Genomic DNA, 26,648 nt, shown 5'->3' on the forward strand with positions numbered 1-26,648 from the left:
TGAGGGGAATTAGAGAAAGCTCTGGGAGCTTCTAGCAGGGAGAGGAGCTCTAGATCAGAAAAGGCTTATTTGAGGAAATAACATTTGAGCGGAGGCCAGAGGGAAGTTAGTAGGCAAGCAACACAGACAAGAGTGCTGTGCAGAGGAAAGAACCCACCTGAGGGCTCACAGAGACAGCAGGGTGCACTAGAGCAACAGAAAACCGTCTAGGGAGAAGGGAGAGTGCCAGAAATGGCAATAATAGCCAGCGCTTACATAGTGTTTATTATGGCCAGGCCCTGTCCCAATGCTTTATATATATTAACTGTCTTAATTCCCATAACAATTCTATGAGGTAGGTACTATAATTTTCCCTTTTTATGAACAAAAAAACTGAGGCACAATGAGGCTATGTAAGCTAGCCTAGGTCAAAGAGGCAGAGCTGGGATTCAGACTGAAGCAGGTAGTGTTCCATGAGAGGGCCCTGTATGCAAAGTGGCCCCCAAATGCCAGAGGAGCCAAGACACCAAAGGATGAGGCAGATAAATCCAGTTTCTTCATAAGGGTGTTTTACTGGGGAAATTTACAGACAAAAGTGTGGTCTTGGGTGGCAGATTTCTGTACACGTAAGTTCCACAATCAGAGCTTATATACTGTAGGGAAAAAGTCAAACTGCTCTGTGCGAGACAATTAAAGGTAGCCCTCCAGAACAGGCAAGAATGCTACATGTGTAATAGATAATAAGCTGTGCAGTAACATCAAGGTTGACATATTCTTACACTAGTGACAGTAAATAAAGTAGGAATCAGGAGATATTCACAGGACTGGGGCCAATCAGAAGTCAACATTGCAGATTAGCATCCCAGATGCAGTCACTTTTGTCCCCCAAGTTGTATGCAGGGTCTATTGTGCCCTTAACCATTGAGCTATTCTGCCAAAAGATGAAGCTGGAAATTTCTCCCCATACTTATGTGTATTTGCATAGGCACATAAAATTTGCATATAATTTCAGCTAATTTATAGACACATTGGAGCCATTAATGGAACCCAGATTAAAAACCATTGATTATCTTTACTAAAAAATTAGCCGGGCATGGTGGTACGCATCTGCAGTCCCAGCTCTTTCGGAGGCTGAGGTGGGAGGATTGTTTGAGCCACGAGTTGGAGGCTGCAGTGAGCTAGAATTGTGCCAATGCACTCCAGCCTGGGTGGCAGAGCAAAAACCTGTCTAAAAGCAGAGGAGAGCCTTGAGGAACCCTAACCTTATGAAATGGGTAGAGGGAGGGGAGCCCAAAAATTGAGAAAACAGCCAGAGAGGTTGGAGATGTATCAGACAGGGTTCAATTGGAAGAGAGAAACTACATAATAATTTGAACAGGGAAAGTTTAACATAAAAAAATTATTAACTATAATGGGATTGGAATAATGAGGGACTGGATAGTATAGGTGTTGTTATACTTCTCCGGAAAAGAAAAATAAATATTTTATGCTCTGAGGAGGATTTGCAGCTACTCAACCCTGCTGTTGTAAATGCGAAAGCAGCTGTAGATAATATTTGAACAAATGTGTTCAAATGTTACTGTGTTTACTGCTCAAATGTTACTCTGTTCCAATGACACTCTATTTACAAAAACAAACAGTAGGCTGGATTTGGTCTGTGGGTCATGGTTTGCCAACCTACGTGCTAGTGAGAAGAAAAGAGAACTCTTAAAAAGATAAAAAGGGCCAGGCACGGTAGCTCACACGTGTAACCCCAGCACTTTGGGAGGCCTAGGTGGATGGATCACTTGAGGTCAGGAGTTTGAGACCAGCCTGCCCAACATGGTGAAACCCCATCTCTACTGAAAATACAAAAAAATTAGCTGGGCGTGGTGGCAGACACCTGTAATCCCAGCTACTTGGGAGGCTGAGGCAGGAGAATCCCTTGAACCTGGGAGGCTGAGGTTTCAGTGAGCCAAGATCGTGCCATTTCACTACAGCCTGGGCAACAAGAGCGAGATTCCGTCTCAGGGAAAAAAAAAAAAAAAGATAGAAGGCTGGATGTGGTGGCTCATCCCTGTAATCCCAACACTGGAAGGCCAAGGCGGGAGGATCACCTGAGCCCAGAAGTTCGAGACCACCCTAGGCAACCTAATGAGACCCTGTCTCGACCAAAAATTTAAAAAATAAATAAATTAACAAAATAAATTTTAAAAAAATAGGCAGTGTACTGGTGTGTGCCTTTGATCCCAGCTACTCTGGAAGCTCAGGTGGGAGGATTTCTTGACCCCTCCAGGTTGAGGCTGCAGTGAGCGGTGATTGTGCCACTGCACTCCTGCCTGGAAGACACAGCAAGACCCTATCTCAAAAAAAAAAAAAAAAAAAAAAAAAGAGAGAGAGAGAGAGAAAGAAAGTTATGTGTATGTAAAAAATCTTCACCTTTTAAAGCTTTTTTTTTTTTTAAAGTAATAAAAAAACAGTAAGTCACAGGAATTACCTTCATAAAACATTTAGAAAATTTTAGGCTAGTTACTAAAAGTAAAGAAAAAACTTTTGTAATATGATTGTTTTGCTTTATTGGAACTCTATTTAGATAACCTGGAAGATAAACTCAATGAAAAGAATACTTGGATTTAGGCTGGGCACAGTGACTCATGCCTGTAATCCCAGCACTTTGGGAGGCTGAGGTGAACAGATCATGAGATCAAGAGATCGAGACTATCTTGGCCAACATGGTGTACTTTTACTAAAAGTACAAAAAGCTGGGCTGGTGGCACGCACCTGTAGTCCCAGCTACTTGGGAGGCTGAGGCAGGAGAATCGCTTGAACCCGGGAGGTGGAGGTCGCAGTGAGCTGAGATGGTGCCACTGTACTCCAACCTGAAGAGAGAGCAAGAAAAAAAAAAGAATACTTGGATTTAATTAAAATACAGGAAGAGTGTGTCCAGGGTTATGAACGTACACTTTATTTTTGAGGAAAGTAAACAAGGAAACTTGTATCTTAAGCAGGACAATAAATATGTCTTAGTAACAGCATCAAAAGTCCCCTGGTTATAGGGAATCATTTAGACGTATTGAGAAAAGCCAAGACTACAGAATCAAGTTATATTAGAGGAAAATGGTTTTGTTCCAGACCTGAGAGGCAGAGGTTGCAGTGAGCCGAGATCATGCCACTGCACTCCAGCCTGGGTGACAAAAGCAAAATTTCATCTCAAAAAAAAAAAAAAAGAAAACCCAAAGATTACAGAAGTTGACAAAAGGTTGAAGGAGAGGACTATCATTTCAACCAAGAAAAGATGTATCTTTTAGGGGTATAAAGAACGAACAACAATGACTCATGACTTGGGAATGATGTGCAGCGAGGTATAGCACAAGTAGAATTTTTTGAGATATAAATTTAAGAAGTTTTAGAAAAGAAATAGGTTGTAGAATATAAAATCAAAAGCTCTTATAATTCACTAGGAGCAAATTTATACTTTAAGACAGTGTTATTTTAACATAGAGAACCAAAATCTCAATCTTTAGAAACACTTGTAACTTCTTTTTGATTATAGCCAACTTATTCACATATGTTAAAGAACTTTATTATTATTTTCATTATTATTATTATTATTATTATTATTATTTGAGACAGAGTCTCTGTTGCCCAGGCTGGAGTGCAGTGGTACTATCTTGGCTCACTGCAACCTCCACCTTCTGGGTTGAAGCGATTCTCCTGCCTCAGCCTCCTGAGTAGCTGGGACTATGGGCATGTGCCACCATGCCCGGCTACTTTTTGTATTTTTAGTAGAGATAAGGTTTCACCATTTTGGCCATGCTGTTCTTGAACTCCTGACCTTGTGATCTGCCTGTCTCGGCCTCCCAAAGTGCTGGGATTACAGGCATGAGCCACTGCGCCAGGTCTATTATGATTTCTATAGACTATTTATGATGTGTTTGAACTTTTGTTTTGTCCTACACTTTTTCTTTTATAATTAACCAGTCATTTTGCTTTAGGAAAATAATTTACCATGCAATAAATTATTATCATGCAGTGGCATGATCAGCTCATCATAACCTCAACTCCTGGGCACAAGCAATCCTCCCTCCTCAGCTTCCTGAGTGGCTAGACTACAGGCAAGTGCCACCATGCCAGACTAGTTTTCAAATTTTTTGTAGAGACAGTGTCTCACTATGTTGTAGAGACAGTGTGTCACTATGTTGCTTAGGCTGGTTTTGAACTCCTGATCTCAAATGATCCACCTGCCTTGGCCTCCCAAAGCATTAGGATAACAGGCATGAACAACTGTGCTCAGCTTTTAAAAAATTTAATATATATATATATATTTTAAATGGAGATAAGATCTCATTATGTTGCCCAGGCTGGTCTCAAACTCCTGAGCTCAAGTGATTCTCCCACCTTAGCCTCCCAAAGTGCTAGGATTACATATGTGAGCCACCATGCCTGGCCTGTGCTCAGTTTTTAAAGTTTTTTTCTATAAACCATTTTTATAGCCTGTGAATGTCAGATATTTACCTAAGCAAGAACTTTAAAGTTAAATATATAGGTATTTTGTGGATAACTCAGAAGGTTTAGCTGTATTTCTTAAACCAACAATATTAAATTAGTCTTACTTATCAAAAATCACACAAAGATTATTTTGGTTTGGCTGGGTTCATAGTTTTATACCTTTGTGCCAAATCCTGGCACTGTAAAATATTTAATAAGACAAGTATAAATCTGATCGTAAATCTAGGCAAATATGTATGTTGACAATTTTGAAGACATTTTAATATTTATTTTACTAATAATTTTAAAGCCAGTTTATTTATTAAAGAATTACTTAAGTCATGTGAACTTGGAAAACCTTTGGGCTTACTAATTTATGAGTGCTCATTTATTTATAAGTCAATTGGGTATCATGTAGATACAACATATAACATACTACATGTATATATGTAAACACATAAATACACATATATATATGCACAAATAGAAATCCTATACCATTATTTTTTTATTTGCTTTTTGAAACAGGGTCATACTCTGTTGCCCAAGGTAGAGAGCAGTGGTGTGACCATGGCTCACTGCAGTCTTGACCTCCCAGGCTCAAGTGATCCTCCCACCACAGCCTCCTGAGTGCCTGAAACTACACGTGCATGCCACCAAGCCCAGTAACTTTAAAAAAAAATTTTTTTTTGTAGAGTCAGAGTCTCACTGTATTGCCAGGGCTGGTCTTGATCCTCCTACCTTGGCCTCCCAAAGTGCTGGAACTGCTGGCATGAGTCACCTCACCTGGCCCTTATAGCTTTCATTTTAGAATTTTAGTCATGAGATAGTAATACAAACTCACCAGTTTATAAAAGATGGTTGGATCTGAAGTATTTCTGGAAAAAATTGGGACCTATTAGTTCACATGGCTAAATTTTATTTGTCCCAATAGGTAATCTAATGAAGGCTGTGAGCCAAAGGTTTTGGGTAGTTTGATGGCAGTTTTATTTTAAAATCTTTTATCCTTTTATTCAGTTTCAGATAAGTTTAGAGTTAGATTTTTAATGTTAACATTTTATCTTGAACTGGCTGAATTGCATAAGAAAAACAAAATTTCTAAGTCTTCTTAAGTTAGTAATACTACAAACAGTGAGCTTTATCTCAACACAAGTAGGAAAGTCAGTAGTTTCAAAGTAGGCAGAAAAAATATATAGAGGTAGACAAAGAACTTAGAAGATCCTACATGTTAGCTCTATAGTTCTGGGTGGACCACTTGAGTTCTAATCTGTCTATTAAGATGTGCACAACAATGGGCCATAATATATATCTAGCTGGAGTCTCAGAAAACCCAGTATGTCTTTTTTTATTTTTCTGAGACAGAGTCTCACCCTGTTGCCCAGGCTGGAGTGCAGTGGCATGATCGCAGCTCATTGCAACCTCTCCCTCCTGGTCTCAAGTGATCCTCCCACCTGAGCCTCCCTAATAGCTGGGACTACAGGTGCGTACCACCATGCCTGGCTAATTTTTGCATTTTTTGGGTAGAGATGGGGTTTTGCCATGTTGCCCAGGCTGGTCTCGAACTCCTAGACTCAAGCGTTCTTCCCACCTCGGCTTCCCAAAGTGCTGGGATTACAGGCGTGAGACACTGTGCTTGGCCTGGCATGTCTTAATGTTTGAGAATCTCATTTTTTAAATATTAATCTGTCAGTTTAGAAAAAAATTGTTGGATTTGTATTTTTATGATCTCAGTAGCTCTATTCTCATTCTGCAGTTGTTTTGATTGTTCCCCTTGTTTTAATTTTAAATATATTTCTCCCTTTTGAGGGAAGGAAACGTGTATTGTGAAATTTTAAAAATCTCTGCCTAAGAGGTGTATGGGAGCCAGGAGAACAAACAGGAAGCGCTGAGTTCAGATCACAGGGGTTGAAGGAGGAGGAGGAGCTGGAGGCAAAAGGAGAAAGCCTCCTAAATCATTAAAATTTACAAATCGTTTCACATATTGTTTTACCTCTTGAATTGAGGCATTTTAAAATAATTTTTTTAGAAGCTTGTAGGTGTTATTGGAAGTAAATCTTCCATTCAATTTGTCTGGATCTAAAACCAACTTTTTTTCAATTGTGTGTGCAAACAAATTATCTTAGGCATTTTCGGAACATCTCCATTTTGGCTACTGCTGCTTATAACCATCCTGGATTAGGTGGATCTACTACTTATCTAGGCACTCGCAAGTGGAAGGATGGTAAGTATTATACATAAAACTCAGCAGGTGTCTTAGAGGGCACTTCCCATCTAAGCTTTGTGTGAGTCAAGTTATGAAGTGGAGTAAGAGTGCCCTCATGAGACTGGAAGAGGAAAAAGCTAAGGAAAGGTCTCACCCCAAATCACCAGGGAAACAATTTACAGAGCTTCTATTTCACCCTGCCCTAGAATTTAACAAAAACCCTTATCTTGAATTCATAGCAGCAGCTCTCATTCTGAGACAGTCATTGTACCACGTAGCCAAGGAGGAAACCAGCTTTAATAAACCGGGGTGTCGAAGTCCAGCAACACAACGCATTTTGTGCTGGCACATGCACGAAGGTTGGAAGCAGGTCTAGGTAGTCCAGGGAGGTCACTCTGAAATCCTGTCAGCTGTGCCATTTTGTTGATGGAAATTAAGGCTGCTGAGGCAGAAATAAATTGATAAAGGTTTATTGGAAGCCAAATGTGAGGATCAATGTGGAAAGACACACTAATAAAGCTGGGTGTATTCCAAAGTCTGTTGTTACAAGTTGGAATGATTTTATAAGAAAGTTTAGGAGAAGGGAGGGGGACTCTTCATACTGGAGTTGTCCTTTTTCATTGAAGGGCACAATACAGAGGTTACAATCATTGGCTACAGATGACAACATACAAGTTCAAATGTCCATGTTTAAGACAATCAGTAACACTTCATGATTCAGAAACAAATAAGTGTCCTTTTCAGTGTCCGTAGGTTACATATTAATGTGTACATCAACAGTTTGAGGAACTCTTAATAAGATTTGAGAGACTCATCATAAGATTCTTTACTCAGAAATGGGATGTAAGCCATGAATCATAAGACTTGCCCCAGGTGGGCTAATTTGGAAGACTGCCAAACATGACCTGCAGGTTATCACAGTTAAATGCAATGTGGGGTCCTGAATTCAATCTTGGACCAGAAATAGGACATTAGTGAGAAAACTGGTGAAATTAGAATAAAGCCATTAGTTTAGTTAGTGGTGTTGTACCAATGTTAATTTCCTGGTTTTGATCATTGTTCTAAGGTTATTTAAAATGTTGACATTTGGGGAAGCTGAGTGAAAAGTATGCGGGAATTTTTTGTATTATTTTGCAGCTTTTGTAATATTTCAAACTAAGATGTTTTAAAAAACACATTTGATCAGCCATGATAGAGGAAAGGCTGAATTATCTTTTATCTTTTTTATTTTCACTATAGAAAATGATATTTACAAAATAATTTTATAGGAAGAGGCCCTCAAAACTATGCAGCCAAAATATAAGAAAAAATATCATTAAGTGTGTCAAGCAGTTAATTAATAAAGATATAGCCAGGTGCAGTGGCTTGTGCCTATAGTTCCAGTAACTTGGGAGGATGAGGTGGAAGGATCCCTTTAGCCTAGACCCTCTGGGCTTGTAGTCTGTTGTGCCAATCAGCTGTTCACATTAAGTTCAGTATCAATATAGTGACTTCCTGGGAGCAGGGGACCACCAGGTTACCTAAGGAGGAGAGAACTGGCCCAGGTCAGAAACAAAGCAGGTCAAAATAGGGGTGCTGATCAGCCGCAAGATAGTGCCTATGAACAACCACTGCACTCCAGCATGGGCAACACAGCAATACATGTTTCTAATTTTAAAAATAAAATAAAAATATGATGTCATTTTCTGAATTTTGTGATATTTGTAGTGTGAACCCAGAAAATTTGTGACAGGTCTCAGTTAATTTACAAAGTTTATTTTGCCAAGGTTGAGGATGTGCCCCCATGACACAACCTTCAGAGGTCCTGACAACATATGTCCAAGGTAGTCAGAGCAAGTTTGGTTTTATACATTCTAGGGAGACATGAGACATCAATCAACATATGTAAAATGAACATCGGTTTGGTCTGGAAAGGCGGGACAACTCAAAGCAGGGAGGGGGCTTCCAAGTCACAGGTAGGTGAGAGAAAATCAGCTGCATTATTTTGAGTTTCTGTTTAGCATTTTCAAAGAGGCAATCAGATATGCATTTAGCTTAGTGAGCAGAGGGATGACTTTGAATAGAATGGGAAGCAGGTTTGCCCTAAACAGTTCCTAGCTTGAATTTTCCCTTTAGTTTGGTGATTTGGGGAGCCCAAAATGTTTTCCTTTCACACTAGCAACTATTAGATTTTTAAAAATCGTAATTTCCTATTTGCTTTTCTCTTGTAATTAACTTCTTGCTTTACTTTGAAACAGGGTCTTGCTCCATCTCCCAGGCTGGAGTGCAGTGGTGTGATCACAGCTCTCTGCAGTCTCCACCTTCAGAGCTCAAGCTCTCCTCCTGCCTCAGCCTCTCAAGTAGCAGGGTCTGTAGGAGTTCACACCACCCCCAACTAATTTTTTTTTTTTTCATTTTTTTTCAGTAGAGATGAGATCTGATTATGTTGCTCTTGGTCTCAAACTCTTTGCCTCAATCAGTCCTCCTGCCTCGGTCTCCCCAAAATGCTGGGATTACAGGTGTGAGCCTCTGTGCCCAGCCTTGTCTTGTTTTTGTACCTAATATTTATTCATAGTTTTATATTCTTTTTATTAAAAAGAGCTCCCTAGGCTTTCAAAAGGAACTGCCATCTTCCGGTAATTCTCCAAAACAAGGAACACTAAGGGAAAGAGGAGGGACACCAATATATGTTCTCTAGGCCTTTTAGAAAACATGGAGTTGTTCCTTTGGCCACATCCATGCAAATCTACAAGAAAGGTTATGTTGTAGACATCAAGGGAATGGGAATTGTTCAAAAATGCCCCACACATGTTACCACGGCAAAACTGGAAGAGCCTATCAACAGTGCTCCCCAGCATGCTGTTGGCATTGTTGGACACAAACAAGTTAAAGGCAAGATTCTTGCTGAGAGAATTAATGTTTTATTGAGCATATTAAGCAGTCTAAGAGCCAAGATAGCTTCCTGAAACTGTTGTAACCAAGCAAGTTACAGAGAAACATCACACTCTGAGACGAATTCAGGAGTCCTCTATTAGCCGGCGACCGAGAGACGGCTAGTGCTCAAAATTCTCTCGGCCCCGAAGAAGGGGCTAGATTTTCTTTTATACTTTGGTTTAGAAAGGGAAGGGGGGGAGTCTAGTTAAAACAATCTTACAGAAGTAAAGTAGGCAAAAAGTTAAAAGGATAAATGGTCACAGGTAAGCAAATAGTTCCAGGTGCAGTGGCTTTAAATCTATCACAAGGTGATAGTGCGGGGCTTTGGGTGCTATCAACCGGACACAAATGTGGGGGCTTTGGGTACTATCAACCAGGCGAATTCCTGGGAACTGCGGATATAGCTTGCCACAGTATCTTATCAGTTAATTGCATTCTTGGATGTGCTGGAAGTCAGCTCGCACAAATTAAGTCCTAGAGGAAGGAGGGTGGGCAAGGGGCTGCGAGTGAAGGAGCCAAGATGCAGTCTGTCTGGCTCTCTTAGTTAAGGGAGAGTCAATTCAGGTCAAAACAAGGTAGGGTATCACAAAACATGGAAAGAAAAAGGATCAGAAAAAGAAGGAAGCAAAAGAGAAAAGTACCTGAAGTGCCAGCCTTCTCTGCTTTGTGAAGCTCACTTTGTGAGAACCAATGGAAAGAAGCCTAAGTTGCTGGAACCTATTCCCTACGAATTCATAGCATAATAGCGGTAAACAAACAAACAAACAAACAAAAAACAAAAGAGCCCCCTAAATCGGATAGACTTCATGCCCTACAATATCCAGATCTACTTCTGATGATGTTTTATTTCATAAGCTGGGCAATAAGTCATGGTGAGTATTCTTTAAATGATTCTCTATATTATTTGGTTTACTCCAAACACAAACTAGTAAAACATTTTGTCTAAGAGGTTTTGTTTTCTTTATCTGTCCTAGTCCTGATGTTGGATGCCTATGACTTCACTGATTGCTGGAAGCCTTTGAGTTGGCAGAAGCTTTGCACAGCTTTGCTTCTGCCATCCTGAGCACCTCACCACAGTGCAGGTGTAAGGCCTGGGCTTATCGGCCCTCTTTTATTTAAAAAAATTTCCCAACGTTTAATTGCAAAAGTCTCTTAGCTTCATTTCTACTTTATTTCAGTTCCCAATGCCAAGTTTGTTCTTTCTCTAAGTATCTTCTGAAGGAGTGACTCACCATTCACTTCTATTGGAATCCAAATTTTGCAATATTCACAAAGTTGCAAATAATTAAATTAGGATATCTTAGAATCTCATAACCAGGGAGAGATTATTGTAAACTCAACCATATTCACCACTATTTATTGCATATCTGCTTCATGCAAACCTTGGTTCCATGTGCTGGGGGAACACAAACGTAGACCTTATTTCTGTCCCTGAGCTGGTGAGATAAGAAGTTGCCTAGAGGCCAGGCGCAATGGCTCACGCCTGTAATCCCAGCACTTAGGGAGGCCAGGCAGGCAGATCACGAGGTCAGGAGATCGAGACCATCCTGGCTAACACGGTGAAACCTTGTCTCTACTAAAAATACAAAAAAAAATTAGCCGGGTATGGTGGCGGGTACCTGTAGTCCCAGCTACTCTGCAGACTGAGGCAGGAGAATGGCGTGAACCCGGGAGGCAGAGCTTGCAGTGAGCTGAGATCACGCTACAGCACTCCAGCCTGGGCGACAGAGCGAGACTCTGTCTCAAAAAAAAAAAAAAAGGAAAAAAGAAGTTGCCTAACTAAGTTATAAGTCAAACCGTTGTGACTGCTGTACAGAAAAGGCAAATATGGTGTATGGGAGCAAAAGAAGTGGATGATTGATTAGGATGGGTGAAAGCTGCAGAGAGGAGACATTTAAGTTGGACCTTAAACACAATAAAAGATTTCTTCACCTGAAAACAAATTCCATTTATGTTAGAAAGTTTTTTAAAAAGTGAATTGGCAATTTATAACAAATTTTCATTTTGAAATGTTATGCTTCTTGATTTTCCATGACAGAAAGCGTGTGCACACACATGTGTTTGTGTGTGTGTCTGTATGTGTACTTCCATTACATTTTAATCTGAACATTTTCAAACATGTATAATAGTTTCAAGAATTTTACAGGCTGAGTGTGGTGGCTCACACTTGTAATCTCAGCACTTTGGGAGGCCAAGGCCAGCGTATCACTTGAGGCCAGGAATTTGAGACCAGCCTGGTTAACATGGTGAAACCCCATCTCTACTGAAAATACAAAAATTAGCCAGGTGTGGTGGTGGGCACCTGTGGGTTCAGCTATTCAGGAGGCTGAGGCAGGAGAATTGCTTGAGCCCGGGAGGCGGAGTTTGCAGCGAGCCGATATCACACCACTGCACTCTCAGCCTTGGTGACAAAGTGAGACTCCATCTCAAAAAAAAAAAAAAAAAGAGTTTTACAATAAGCATCCATATATCCATTATCTAGATTCTATATTAACATTTTACTATACCAGTTTTATCACATATATAAAACAAATATAGTGAAACACCTGCTTTACTTCCTTCTATCAATCCATTTTATTACTGTACTTCAAAGTAAATTACAGACATCAGTACCCTTCCCCTTTAAAAAATTCAGCATGTATATATATTATTCATTAACTAGAGTTCAATATATGTTTAGCTTTTTTTCCTTTGGATGTAAAATTTATATACAGTGAGATGCACAAGTCTTCGGTATATATTTGCTGTTTTGACAAAGGCATAGACTCATGTAACCGAAACTCCTGTTGAGAGATAGAACATTTCCATTGCCTCAGAAAGCCACTCAGTGGAGGTGTGTTTTTGAAGTACATGTGGACACAGATCGCAGGCATTGTAGACTAATGGAGTGATTAGAAGTAAACAGAATTAAGCTGGGAGAAGGTAAAGTTTCGAAGGACAAAAGGATTAGTAGATGGCCAGCATCCCAGGCCCTGAGAGGATATTAATAACTTGCTGTGGACAGTAAGCAGGTTAGCTTGGCTACAGCTGAGTGAAAGGCATGGGATACTAAGTAAAACGTTATTGTGCTTTAATCCTTTTCAATACTACATACAACAGGGTTATCCTGTAGGCTTACATTCTGGAGGGCAGTGGTTCCCAAACGGGGGTGATTTTGCCCCATAGTGGACAGTTGGCAATGCCTGGAGACATTTTTGATTGTCACAAGGGGATAGTAGTGCTCCAGGCATCTTAGTGGGTAGAGGCCAGGGATGCTGCTAAACATCCTCCTTTACACAGAACAGCCACTCACGGGAAAGAATTATCAGGCTCAAAATCAATAGACTGGGCATGGTGGTTCATGCCTGTAATCCCAGCACTTTGAGAGACCAAGGTGGAAGGATCACATGAGCCCAGGAGTTCAAGACCAGCATGGGCATCATAGTGAGACCATGTCTCTCTCTATATAATTTTTTAATGTCAATAGTGCCTGCTGTGAGTTAAGAATAAGGGTTGCTGATCCATAGGGGGAAAAATCAATGGAAGTTACATACTAGCTGCAAAAATTATTTTTCTTTGAGAAAGACAGTGTGTTTATTTCAGCTTTTAAAATCAAGAAAAAGGGCCGGGTGCAGTGGCTCAAGCCTGAAATCCCAGCACTTTGGGAGGCCGAGATGGGCGGATCACGAGGTCAGGAGATCGAGACCATCCTGGCTAACACGGTGAAACCCAGTCTCTACTAAAAAATACAAAAAACTAGCCGGGCGAGGTGGCGGGTGCCTGTAGTCCCAGCTACTCGGGAGGCTGAGGCAGGAGAATGGCGTGAACCCAGGAGGCAGAGCTTGCAGTGAGCTGAGATCTGGCCACTGCACTCCAGCCTGGGCGACAGAGCGAGGCTCCGTCTCAAAAATAAAAAATAAAATAAAATAAAATCAAGAAAAAGGAACAATAAGCCATTATTATTGGTTAAAAAAAAATACAGAAAAAAGTGCTTCCATTTTGGTTTGCTATTTGGGGTCAGGACATGGGAAGAGGCAGCAAGTTCCTCATGGCTGGAAATGGAAATAACTGTGGTGCTGTACAAACTCCTTAGGGAAGTCGGGCAGGGGTTGCAGTAGAAAGATGGAATCTGTCATCTTCCACCTGTCTCATCTGGCTTCCAAAATATGTGATTTGAAAAATCGGGAAGAGGAGAAGGAGGAAGGGAGGAAGAGAAAGAGAGGCTTATCGTTTGCCCTCTTGCTCTAGTTTGTAAAAGGCTCCTTTCTTAGCAGGGTATCCATGACAGGGATAACCAGGAGACCAGTACAGTATGAGCTGCTAGATGATTTATGACCAAAGGTCAAATCAGCAAGCAGCTTCCCAGCTCTGCTTCATAGCATGTGATCTCCACACATCCCTGCCTCAGTGTCAGCCCTGGGAGGATGGCTGATCTGGGAACTTGACCTGTGATTCACTCATGGTGAGACTAGAAGAGGATCCTTCTCAAAGGTGTTGTAAGTGATGAGTGCTTTGTCATCACTGAATTTCAGGCCCATTCCTGCACTGGTTCCTCTGGTGTTTTCATCTCTTTCTCTCTGTGACTTATATCTATATCTGTCTCAGATTGAAAATCCCTGAAGAGCAGGTATCCTATTGATCCCTGGCTTTTTTGATGTTGATTACAATGAAGTGGGTGATGATTATGGCTTTGCTTATGTGCCAAAGTGTGTTTAAGAATGTCTCAATACCAGTTTGAGAAATAGCTTTATTTGTGATATTGCAGTAATTAATTTAACAAAGATAAACATGTCAGTTGTTGCAAAGTGATATGGTTTTTGAGAGAAATTAAGGCCATTGGGGCAGAGATAAATTGATAAAAGTTTATTGGAAGCCAAATGTGAGAATCTATCCAGTGAGATGCACCAACAAAGTTGGGCATGTTCCAACATCTTTTACAAGTTGAAATGCTTTTATAAGACCGTTTAGGAGAAGGAAGGGGGACTCCTCATATCGGAGTTATCCTTTTCCATTGGAGGGTACAATATAGAGGTTACAATCGTTGCCTATGGATGACAGCATACAGGCTAAAATGTTTTATGCACAAGACAATCAGTAAAAGCAAATCAGCAGAGCTTTATGATTTAGTCCTTTTGAAAAGGACACAAAACAGTGTCCTTTTCAATGTCAGTATTAATCAGTAACCTGATAATTAATCAATACATAGTTTGAGGAACTCGCGATAGAATTTGAGTGACTCACAATAAAATTCTTTACTCAGAGACAGGATGTAAGCCATCAGTCTTAAGACCTTTTCCAAGCAGTTCATTTGGAAGCCTGTGAAATGTGTCCTGTAAGTTATCAGGGTCTTTTTGCTGAAAACATTATTTGTTTTTTCTTTTCTTTTTTTTTTTAGAGACAGGGTCTTGCTCTGTTGCCCAGGCTGGAGTGTAGTGGCATGATCATGGCTCACTGCAGCCTCAACCTTCTGGGCTCAAGTGATCCTTCTGCCTCAGCCTCCCAAGTAGCTGGGACCACAGTGTGTGCCACCAGGCCAGCTAATTTTCAGTTTTCTTTTTTGTAGAGATGGGGATCTCACTATGTTGCCCAGGCTGGTCTTGAACTTCTGGTCTCACATGATCCTCCTGCCTCAGTCTCCCAAAGTGCAGGAATTACAGATGTAAGCCACAGTGCCCAACCAAAATGTAATATTTATTTATGTAAATTATTTATTTATTCTGTTTCTTAATTATTTATTCTTTTTATACAGCTGTATACTATCTATTATGTGGCTTTACTACTGATGGACATTTAGGAGGTTTCCAAACTTTTGCTATTATATACAATGCTATAATGGTAACCTTATAAATGCATGGAAGTAGAATGTTTAGGTGAATGAGTGCATGCACAGCTTTACTAGACATTACAATACTTCTCTCTATGGAGACTGTAACAGTGGACTCTCCCACGAGCAATGCATCCACATTATTTCTTCACATGCTTGCCAGTAGATCATACTACAATCTTTTTGACCTTTGGCAATCTGAAAAGTGAAAAGTGGCTCCCAGTGTAATTTTAATTTGCATCTCTCATATGAGCAAGGGTGAAGAGACACTTGTATTTCCTTTTTTGTAAACTGCTCTTTCAATTGGGTTGTTATTCCTTTTCTTATTGAGTTGTAGGAGTTCTTTATCTACTAAACCAATTAGTCTCTTGTCTTCAAAGCCTGTTATTAATATTTACCCCCAGTTTCTCATTTATCTTGCCTTGTATATGATGGTTTCTGTCATGCTCATTTTTTGTATTTTAGTTTTTGATTTCCTGTCTTACTAGAAAGGTCTTACCACCCTAAAAATGTGTCCAGTGGTTCTTCTTAATACTTCAGTGGTTTCGTTTTTCATATTTATATATTTGAGCTATTAGAATTTTGGAAGGATCAAGTTTGCTTTTTCCCAACTGGATACCTAGGTGTTACTAAATCCCCATGTGTATTTGGGTCTATTTCTTGCCTTTCCATTCTGTTCTATTGATGTGTCTGTCTATTCACGTACCTGGACTTAATAGTATGGTTTAACATTTTGGTACAACTTATCAATGATCTGATGGTGGTCTTTAGATTATAATATTTAACATTTTATTTTAGCAAAGTATTTGTGTATTTTCATAATTCTAGATGCCTTATGGTGCTTCTAATATCTTCTCTCCAGAGGACTGCATGCTGTTCTTAAGGACTCTCTGCTTCCTGGACAAGCTAAAGATAAGGTGAGTATCATCTTCATAAATGCAAGGATTTTAGATTTGAGTCCAGAATTGTCTGCTGGGAATGATCTGATCACTCCTTGTTCTGTTGGTCAGGTGCATGGGTTTCCCCAGGGGCAGAAACTGTGTCTTCCTGGTATGTTGCACAATTCCTGGTGCAGAGAAACACTCAGTAAGTGTGAGTTGAGGATGAATTGATGAATAAGGACATGAACACCTGCCTGCCAGAGAAGTCTTCTTTCATGCATGGGTATTCCTGAAGGCTCCTCTGGCTTCACAGGAAGGGAAAGAACTGGGAAATTATTCCTGGGGTCCTGTCCCAGCTCTTTGCCTATTCTCCTGTCCAAGAGAGGAACACAGAGCGAGGAAGGGCAATGAATCCCATTTATCCTCCTCCCATCTCACACACATCCAGAGGCACGATCCTAGCTCCCTTTAACCTTGACCTCTGAGCTCAAGTGATCCTTCTTACTCACTCTCCCAAGTAGCTAGGATTACGGGCAAGCACCACCACGCCCAGCTAATTTTTTGTAGAGACAGGGTCTCACCATGTTGCCTAAGCTGGGTCTTGAACTCCTGGCCTCAAGTGATCCCCCTACCTTGAGCTCTCTACCAGCATTTTCTTGTATTTCCCCTCATCTTCAATAGCATTCAACTGAAACGTCACCCACATTCATCATCTGTCCCTTTTCTACACCATGGCCTTGAGTAAAGCAAGGGAGATAGGAATCAGAACAGCTAACCATAACTGCTGACTATTATACATTGTTCAGCATATGCTAGTTTCATTTTCCACCAATGTAATAATTGAACACTTAAAACAAGTGGGGAGATTATATATATATATATCTCATATATGGTTTTATATATATGTAAACTATATATATAAACTATATATATAATCATGCCCATTGTAGAAGTGAGAAAACTGAGTTAACAGAGAGGTTTAGTAACTTGCCCAGGGCCATGGAGCTTTTAAATAGATTCAGTGCTAGAGTCCATGCACTTAAACGCAATACCCTTCCCTTGTAATACGCATGTGCGTGTGTTAACTTCATTGAAGTATACTATAAAATGCAGAAAACTGCACAAGTCAAAAGCATACGACTCAGCAGATTTTCACAAAGTGAGCACACCTGGGTACTATCACCCGGATGAAGTAACAGAACACTCTCAACCCTCCAGGGGTTCCAGTCATCTCCCCCCAAGTCACTGCCCCCTCCTCCCTGAGGTTAATCGCTCTTCTGACTTCTCTCGCCATTCTTCTGGGAGTTTTCTTCCTGTCCTATTTTAATCCACTCGTATTTTAAGCATCATGGGGTTTGTGGCTAAAGTTAGAAATATTCTATATATCCCATCTTACAGTAGGGGTGGCAGTGGTTGGGAGAACACATTTCCTAGAGAAGAGAAGCAATTGAGGATGGGGGATTTAGGGGGTACTTGCTTTAGTTTCCCCACATTCTCTTTGCCAGTAAACCTAAGTAAGCTTCTAACCTTGCCTCCGTCCCCTCCCCGCCAGGACTACATCTCCCAGCAGGCTGTGCTCTGACAGCTCTCGGATTTAAATAGGATTCTGGGCTCTGCTCAGAGTCAGGCTGCTGCTGAGCACTCAGGTCGGAGAGGAGCAGAGAAGCAGCAGAAGCAGCCAAGAGCTGGAGCCAGATCAGGAGCCTGAGCCAGAGCTGGGGTTGAAGCTGGAGCAGCAGCAAAAGCAACAGCAGCTACAGAAGTTGGAAAGATGCTGGTCACCTTGGGACTGCTCACCTCTTTCTTCTCGTTCCTGTATGTGGTAGCTCCATCCATCAGGTTTGTCTTAATTCAGCAACTCAAATAATCGTTTACAAAGACCTGCACTGGAAGCCGGTTCTCAGCTGCTGAAAGAAGAGAAAGGGAAAGAGGCTGACGGAGAGAAAGTCAGGGCAGGAAAAGCAGGAAGGAAGGGGGTGCTGTGGATACCATGGTGGAAAACCAGAAGGAAGCATCTGCAGCTGGGTAGAGGTGGGGCTGAGTTCTGGCCCCACCTGAGCTCTGGGGAGAGTTCTATTTGCCAGCGGAAGGCTGCGTGGATGACTCTGTCAAGTAGCTCAACAGACACCTTAGGTGGGAGTCCTTGCTTTTTCATTTTATTCCTTTGGGTGTCTCTGAAGAATTCAGAGACTCTGTCCCTATTCAAGGTGGCCCTGCTGGCTTGTCATGCTGTTAAGTACCAGGTAGTTTGGGAAAGAAACAAACTCTCTTCCCTTTGAGACTACCCTCAGTTAATGTTTTGGGATGACTCTTTTGCTGTGGGATTTCTAGAGGTGTCAAATAAATGTGCGTTCTAAGTGGAAAATTTTTTAATTTCTCCTTTTTTGTTTTTGCTCTGTCACCCCAGGGTGGAGTGCATTGGTGTGATCATAGCTCACTGCAGCCTTGAACTCTTGGGCTCAAGCATTCCTCCTGCCTCAGCCTCCCGAATATAGGGAATATAGGCATATGCCACTACACCCAGCTACTTTTTAAATTTTTTGTGGAGATGGGGGTCTCACTATGTTGCCCAGGCTGCTCTCAAACTCCTGGGCTCAAGCAACCCTCCTCCACGTTGGCCTCCCAAGATGTTGGGATTACAGGCATGAGCCACTGGGCTTAGCCTAAAAAATTTCTGATGATAAAGGAGGTTAAATGGACCTACCAAGGACAGTGTTATTCTAGGTTCTCCATAGAGATCTGGGTTCAAGTCCCACTTCTGCCACCACTATGTGACATGAACATCCCTGAGCCTCAGTTTTCTCTACTGTAATGTGGAAATAATACTGGAGAAGTTGAGAGGATGAAAATAAATTACATATGGAAAGTGCCTAGCCTAGTAATTAGCAGTCAGATGTTGTATAGGAAATGTTAGTTCTGCTCCTCTGTATTCTGTTTTGGGACCTGTGAAATCAATTTCATGTAAAAGAGTGCTCTCTGCCCAGAGGTCTGAAAAAAGGAGATTTTATTTCTGTTTGCCATTGGCCAGAATGAAATCTCTAATACAATGGCTGAAAGCCTCGGAAATGCCCCACTCCCTAAAACTGGAGAGGCAGCCTAAGATCAGCACCCATGTATGCCATTCCCCAGAGTGCTAAGAGCAGTACCTGTGTGTCACTCCCCACAGAGTGCTGTTCATCAGTTACTCATGATGACAGTTACTGAATATTGACTCCGCTAATGTTTATCATGCGTATGTTTTGAATGTAAGTTAGAGGGGAAAGCTTTCCTCTGGAACCTCTAGAGATAAGAGCTAGATGTACTTATTATCTAACAGGGAAAGTCTTCATTGGCCCTGACTCAAGAGTTTACTCTGTTTGCTAATATGATTATTTGTGGCTTCTGGGCAAGTGACCTACCCACCTGCACTGATGAACAGGCGACTACCTTGCCCCATGAAAAAATGTTGTGCCATGAAGATTAGCTTTTATGAGTCTCCTGACTGCAACTTAAAGATATCCTTCTGGCCGGGCGCGGTGGCTCAAGCCTGTAATCCCAGCACTTTGGGAGGCCGAGGCGGGCGGATCACAAGGTCAGGAGATCGAGACCATGGTGAAACCCCGTCTCTACTAAAAATACAAAAAAAAATTAGCCGGCGCGGTGGCGGGCGCCTGTGAGCCAGCCTACTCAGGAGGCTGGCAGGAGGAGGGAGAATGGCGTGGTAACCCGGGAGGCGGAGCTTGGCGCAGTGAGCGGAGCCCGCCGGCGCAGCTGCACTCCTGTAGCGGCTGGGCGGAGCAGAGCGAGAACTCCGCCTCAAAAAAAACAAAAATAAAATAAAAAAAAAAAAAAAAAAGAGAATAGAACATATCTCTGAGACTGATAGCTCTAGTTGTCGGCGTATTTGATTGATATGCTGTTGGTATTGTGATTTGCAGTTATTTTTATTTTTTAACGTATCTTAGTGTGAGCTAGTGAAGGATGGTACGTGACGCTCTTGTTTCCCTTGCCGATAGGAAGTTCTTTGCTGGTGGAGTGTGTAGAACAAATGTGCAGCTTCCTGGGAAGGTAGTGGTGATCACTGGCGCCAACACAGGCATTGGCAAGGAGACGGCTAGAGAGCTTGCTAGCCGAGGTAAGTGTTTCCCCTTTAGTCTCCAAAGGGCCATGCCTCCCACCCTTCTTTCCACTGGGGCCTCTGTCCATATTTCTTTATGTTTCCTCCTAGGCTTGGGGACTCTGACTAGAAATTCAAGAAACCTGGGATTCAAGTCCAACTGTGACACCAACTTACACTGTGGCCTTCAATAAACTGCTTCTTCCCTACTCCTTCTTTATTAAATAAAATAAGGAAAATAATGATGTCTGTGTATATAGCCAAGTCAGTTATTCTAAAAGGAGATACTAAGCGACATTAAATATCAGAATGTAAAACCTGGGAACCAGATTCCCAGCCTGGGATTAAACTGACAGCAAGAAGACTGAACTACTGTGAAAAGCCCAAAGTGGCAATACGGCCACTCTACCATTGAGGGAGGGCTGGGAGAATAAATGCTCTGTCCATCAGTCCCAAGCTCACTTACTGTACCTCTTTTATAGCCTAGGATATGAACATTCTGCTCTCTTTTTGTCTTGGACCCAGGAGCCCGAGTCTATATTGCCTGCAGAGATGTACTGAAGGGGGAGTCTGCTGCCAGTGAAATCCGAGTGGATACAAAGAACTCCCAGGTGCTGGTGCGGAAATTGGACCTATCAGACACCAAATCTATCCGAGCCTTTGCTGAGGCCTTTCTGGCAGGTGAGGTCCTGATGAGTAACTAGAAAAGCAGGAAATCAGGTATGGGAGTGGCTGCTCCATCCTGGACCATCTATGGTCTTTACATCAGAACCATGATCCACGCCACTAGACAGGTTCTGCCACATGAACCAGCAGGACAGGGAATTGGCAAGAGGATGGTGGGTAGACAGACTGGGCAGGATCCTTATCATCTTCTTGCCTCAGCAGTGGGAATGTCGGAGGTGTCAGTTCCCTGTCTGGGCTTGCACCTTGGCATCAAGGTGTGGCCACAATGCCACTCTCTTCTTTCATCCTGAGAATCAACCTTCTGTGGCCATAGGCATGAGATGAAGTTGTGCTGCTGGCAAGTTCTTCTGGATCTTGGAAAATGACCAGCTTCTACCAAGGACGATGAAATCCATGAGGGACATCCTGGGACCATGTCTGGCTTGTGTTACCACTGGATTCCTAGTGCCCAGCAGAGTGCACCTGGTCCAGAGTCGGTAGTTAGTACACATTTGCTGAATAAATGAATGAACAATGTCCAGGAAGATATGAGTAACTAAAATTACTCATTAGAAACCCAGTGACAGTGCTTACTGGATGTCACTGAGATAGATCCAAATGAAGGATAGTTATTGACTGCTGAGGCAATACCTTGTTTTAAAAGGAAGGGGCAGAGCAAGTGACTCCTGTCTAAATCTTACCCCAACAAAGACAACTAATTAACAAAGGGAAGGGGCAATTATGCAGGTCTGTGACAGGCAGCCAGGGGACTCCTTGCTAACCACAGGATCTCCTTGGTTGTGCCCTATAGAGGAAAAGCAGCTCCATATCCTGATCAATAATGCGGGAGTAATGATGTGTCCATATTCCAAGACAGCTGATGGCTTTGAAACCCACCTGGGAGTCAACCACCTGGGTAAGTATCTTTGGGTGACTAAAAAATGAGGTACACCCACTATCTTTCCTTTAGGAAGATGACCCTGTGTAAATGTGGAGAATGTCCAGGGGCCTTCATAGAGCCTAGGAATTCCAATAGACTGGACCCATTGGCTTGTTGTTCGCTGTACCTCTCCTGCTCAGTCTAAAAAAGTGAGATCCTCCTACCCATACCATTAAGAAGCCCCAAATTTCAGGAAATACCACGGAGAAGAATGTCATTCTTAGATGGGGCAGTGGCAGTACAAGACTTGCCAGGCAGGGCCAGGCGTGTGGGTATGCAGGAATCTGGGCTTGGCTGGAGGGGTCACATCTACATGAGGGCCAACCAAGCCATAGGTTGGTCCATGGAGGCAGGCAATCCTTGAGAACTTGAGGTACGAGGCAGGCTGGGGTTCAGCGTTCAAGGCGAAGACTTTAGGGAGGAGAGCATGGAACATGTCTTCTGATCCTAAGCAGAGGTTATCTTCCCTGACTATTCTATCCTTCTGTCTATACACAAGTGAACCTGGGTCCCTAGTTATGCAATCATGGACAGAGTGGGAGTAGGAAGCCAGCAGGTGGGTCAAGGGCAGAGGTACAAAGTAATATAGATTAAGTATGATTGCCTTACTTGTAGTCCAGCTCTGGCTCTTGCTTTGAGGAATCCACAAACTCAGACCAAACTGACCATTAGTGTTACTCATGGCATCAAAATTGGTTCACACCCAGAAGATAGTGAGCTAACACTGAAGTCCTCTCGGCTCGCACATGCTGAGCCTGAGCTGCCATTCCACCTTCAACTGGCTCTCCTCACAGGCCACTTCCTCCTCACCTACCTGCTCCTGGAGCGGCTAAAGGTGTCTGCCCCTGCACGGGTGGTTAACGTGTCCTCGGTGGTTCACCACATTGGCAAGATTCACTTCCACGACCTCCAGAGCGAGAAGCGCTACAGCAGGGGTTTTGCCTATTGCCACAGCAAGCTGGCCAATATACTTTTTACTCGTGAGCTGGCGAAAAGGCTCCAAGGTAAGTCTGGAGAAAGGATCAGGATTAAAATAGCAAAAACGGTCCTCAGACCAGATTAGAGGTCCACAAAAACTTGGGAAGTCAGGCTGTCAAACATGCACGTGTCAGTAATGGCTCTGTGCACTAAGGAGAATGAGGTTACGAATGAAGTAAAAACAGAGTCCTTGCCCCCAGGGAGCTTAAAATCAAATAGGGGTTAAGAACTTCATAAAGTTACCTTATATTTATGTCGTATCTTATCTCTTATCTCATTTGATTTTCACAATAGCTTTTTGCAACAGGCAGAGACTTTTTTTTTTTTTTTTTTTGTTTTTTTTTTTTTTTTTTTTTTTGAGACTTGAGTTTCGCTCTTATTTCCCAGGCTGGAGTGCAGTAGTGCGATCTTGGCTCACTGCGACCTCTGCCTCCTGGGTTTGAGTGATTCTCCTGCATCAGCCTCTTGAGTAAGCTGGGATTACAGGCACGCAATACCACACCTGGCTAATTTTGTATTTTTAGTAGAGATGAGCTTTCACCGTGTTGTCCAGCTTCTTGAGTAAGCTGGATTACAGGCACGCAATACCACGCCTGGCTAATTTTGTATTTTTAGTAGAGATGAGCTTTCACCGTGTTGTCCAGGTTGGTCTCAAACTCCTGACCTCAGGTGATGTGGTGGCAGAGGCCTTTTGTAACAGGTTTATAGAGCAGAACTGAGGTCCAAGAAAATGGCCAACTAAAGAGTATATGGCAGGTGAGGGCGTCAGAACTGAAATGTGGGTGCTCGGCTTTAAACCTAGGGTGCTTCCTTCTGGGTGCCATTTGCTGAGGTCCACATGGTGATCTGAGCTACAGAGCTGCCACTGCCTGGACTCAGGGAGTTAGCGCCAGATTTCAGACCCCTGGGTCCAAGCTCTTGCTCTACCACATGCTATAGCCCCATGTGGATGTGGATGTGGATGTGCCCCTTTAACCTCCCCTGACTTCATCTTCTCAGCTGTAAAATCAGGTCAGGCCGGTTCTTATTCCTTAATGATTCTGTGCCCCCCTGGAGCATTGGGTGAGCTGCTGGCTCTGATATCTGCGGATCTAGGGGACCATTTGTTACACTGAATAAACCAGAGTTTGGGAACAATGGTCTTTACTTCCAGAATGCTTATAGAACAAGAAGACGGTAATCATAAAAATAAACAATAACAATCACAATAATAATTGAGAGGTTTATGTGTGCCATGCAGTACACATCTTAACTTAATACTTGCAACTTTCCTGTGAGGTGGGTGCTATTATTTTCCCCCACTCTAAATATGAAAAGACAGGCACTGACAGATTAGGAAATTTGCCCAAGGAAGATTCCTAGCTGAGTCAGTATTCAAATGCAGATAGTCCATTCCATGTTTTTAACTTTACATCAGGGTTCAGATCTTGGCCCTGCACTCTGCCAGGTATAACCTTAGGCAATTTACTTAAACTTTCTGTGACTTAGTTTTCTTTGCTGTAAATGGGCATCATAATATTGTGAAATATTCTATTTCACAAGCTTCTTTAAGAATTAAATGAAATAATACATTTAAAGCATGTTGTATAGCCCTGGCACATAATTGGTACTGAAAAATAGTGATGGCACCAGGGATATCTTGGGGGGGGTGTTAACCCCCATAATCTGCATCACCATCCCTCAATCTATACCTCATAAAATGTGCTTGCCAGGCAAATGCAGCTCAAAATAAAGTCCTACCCACCACCTTCCAATCAGACTGCTACCCCTAAACTCCTCCTGTAGAAATGATAAAGATACCACTGTCAATAATTGATACTGCTCACTACATGTTGTCATGTTTATTAGTAGTACTAAAGCCACAGTATAAAAATGACATTGAAATAGAAAGACCTTGAACCAGGCACTCCTTTTGGAACACAGAAGGCTGAGAAGGCTATAGATCTTTCTGAAAGAGATCAATTCATTCCTGTTCAAATTCCGCCTGGCCAGGAGTGGTACCTGCTGAATCCTGGGGTTATGTTTCCTGAGTCCCTCTTTCTCACTTGTGTATTTTGCTGAGGAGATAAGCTGTTTTCCTGGGCTCAGAGTGTGTCCCTGATCTAATTGTGCCCTCTTTGTCCTAGGCACCGGGGTCACCACCTACGCAGTGCACCCAGGTGTTGTCCGCTCAGAGCTGGTCCGGCACTCCTCCCTGCTCTGCCTGCTCTGGCGGCTCTTCTCCCCCTTTGTCAAGACGGCGCGGGAGGGGGCGCAGACCAGCCTGCATTGTGCCCTGGCTGAGGGCCTGGAGCCCCTGAGTGGCAAGTACTTCAGGTGTGTGAAGGCAGTGCGGTTCTCTCCACCACCTGTGTGCCTGGGCGGTGCAGGACTCATTGGGCTGTGCGTCCTGAGCAGCTGAGTTTGTTCCTGATGATGCAATCCAGGTTTGGGTTAGACCTGCAAACAGAAAGTGTTGCTTTGTTAAGGAAACTTACATTACAAACTTATGTGTTGGGAAGAGTTGCTTTTCTGGCTCTATTTTATACCTGTGTGCCACTTTTCCATGTAAACTTTGCAGCTTTCTGAAAGCTTTTAAAGAAGACTGTTGCTGTTGGTTATGCCATGGAGAGAATGTTAGCAGGCCCTCTGGATCCTTTTTCTCCTTCTTTAAGCTTTTGGCTCACTTGATTCATGAATTTTTTAATACCAATTAGCACAAAGTGCTGGGGGAATGTCCTGTCTCTTCGGTGTGAACTCTGTCCCTCAATGCTGCCAAGACTGACACTATCTGTTGAAATATAGAAGTAGAAATTTTAGTGCTGAATCTTATCATGAACTCAATGAGCAACTAGAGTCTGGGAATAAAGGGAAGCCCAGGGTGAAATCTCTTTCCCATTCCATGACAGAATCCAGCCCTGTCTGCTCTGTTGTCCCTCTTTGTCCAAGGCTTTTCATCAGTGCAGTATTTATTCTGTGAAGCATTGGAAATAATCTTAGTGTCTGATGAGACGGGAATGGATAAGTGATAATAGCTAATGTTGCTTGAGTTTTTATAATGTGTTTGGTACTCAGTTCTGAGTGTGTAATGTGTATTAATTCATATAATCATCACAACCCTGCGAGGCAGGTAATATTACCCCAAGTTTTCACATGAAACTGAGGCACAAGATAATTAAGAAACGTGCTCAAGGTCATATAGCTTGTAAGTGGTAGATCTGGGATTTACACCCTGGCAATCTGGCTCTAGAGCTGTGCCATTCAATGTGGTAGCCACTAGCCACATGTTGCTATTGAGCACCGGAAATACGGCTAGTCCAGATTGAGATGCAGTGTAATACCAGATTTTTGAAGACATACACGTTGAGCATCCCAAATCTGAAAATTCGGAGTCTGGAATATTTCAGTAAGCATTTCCTTTGAGTTGTATGTTGGTGCTAAAAATGTTTTGGATTTCAGAGTATTTCAGGTTTTAGATTTTTGGGGTTTGAGATGCTTAGCTGGTAAGTATAATGCAAATATTTCATAATTCAAATAAATGTAAACTCCTAAATACTTCTGATCCAAACATTTTTTTTTTTTTTTTTTTGAGATGGATTTTCAATCTTGTCACCCAGGCTGGAGGGCAATGGCATGATCTTGGCTCACCGCAACTTCTGCCTCATGGGTTCAAGCAATTCTCCTGCCTCAGCCTCCTGAGTAGCTGGGATTACAGGTGCCTGCCACCACGCCTGACTAATTTT

General features: G+C 42.3%; 1 protein-coding gene across 1 annotated transcript in view; it reads left to right on the top strand.

Moving 5' to 3' along the window:
* Positions 1–4,024: 4,024 nt before the first annotated feature.
* RDH12 (retinol dehydrogenase 12) overlaps positions 4,025–26,648 on the top strand; it is a 26,148-nt gene continuing 3,524 nt past the window's right edge. Inside the window, exons 1-8 of the mRNA XM_017878605.1 lie at positions 4,025–4,073; positions 16,228–16,282; positions 17,799–18,085; positions 20,242–20,360; positions 20,868–21,023; positions 21,820–21,924; positions 22,743–22,952; positions 25,053–25,242. Coding sequence (XP_017734094.1) covers positions 18,018–18,085; positions 20,242–20,360; positions 20,868–21,023; positions 21,820–21,924; positions 22,743–22,952; positions 25,053–25,242 — 848 coding nt within the window. The 5' untranslated portion in view covers positions 4,025–4,073; positions 16,228–16,282; positions 17,799–18,017. The remainder of the gene's footprint in view (positions 4,074–16,227; positions 16,283–17,798; positions 18,086–20,241; positions 20,361–20,867; positions 21,024–21,819; positions 21,925–22,742; positions 22,953–25,052; positions 25,243–26,648) is intronic.

The sequence above is a fragment of the Rhinopithecus bieti genome, unplaced genomic scaffold, assembly GCF_001698545.2.
Source record: "Rhinopithecus bieti isolate Rb0 unplaced genomic scaffold, ASM169854v2 scaffold_11252, whole genome shotgun sequence".
NCBI lineage: Eukaryota > Metazoa > Chordata > Mammalia > Primates > Cercopithecidae > Rhinopithecus > Rhinopithecus bieti.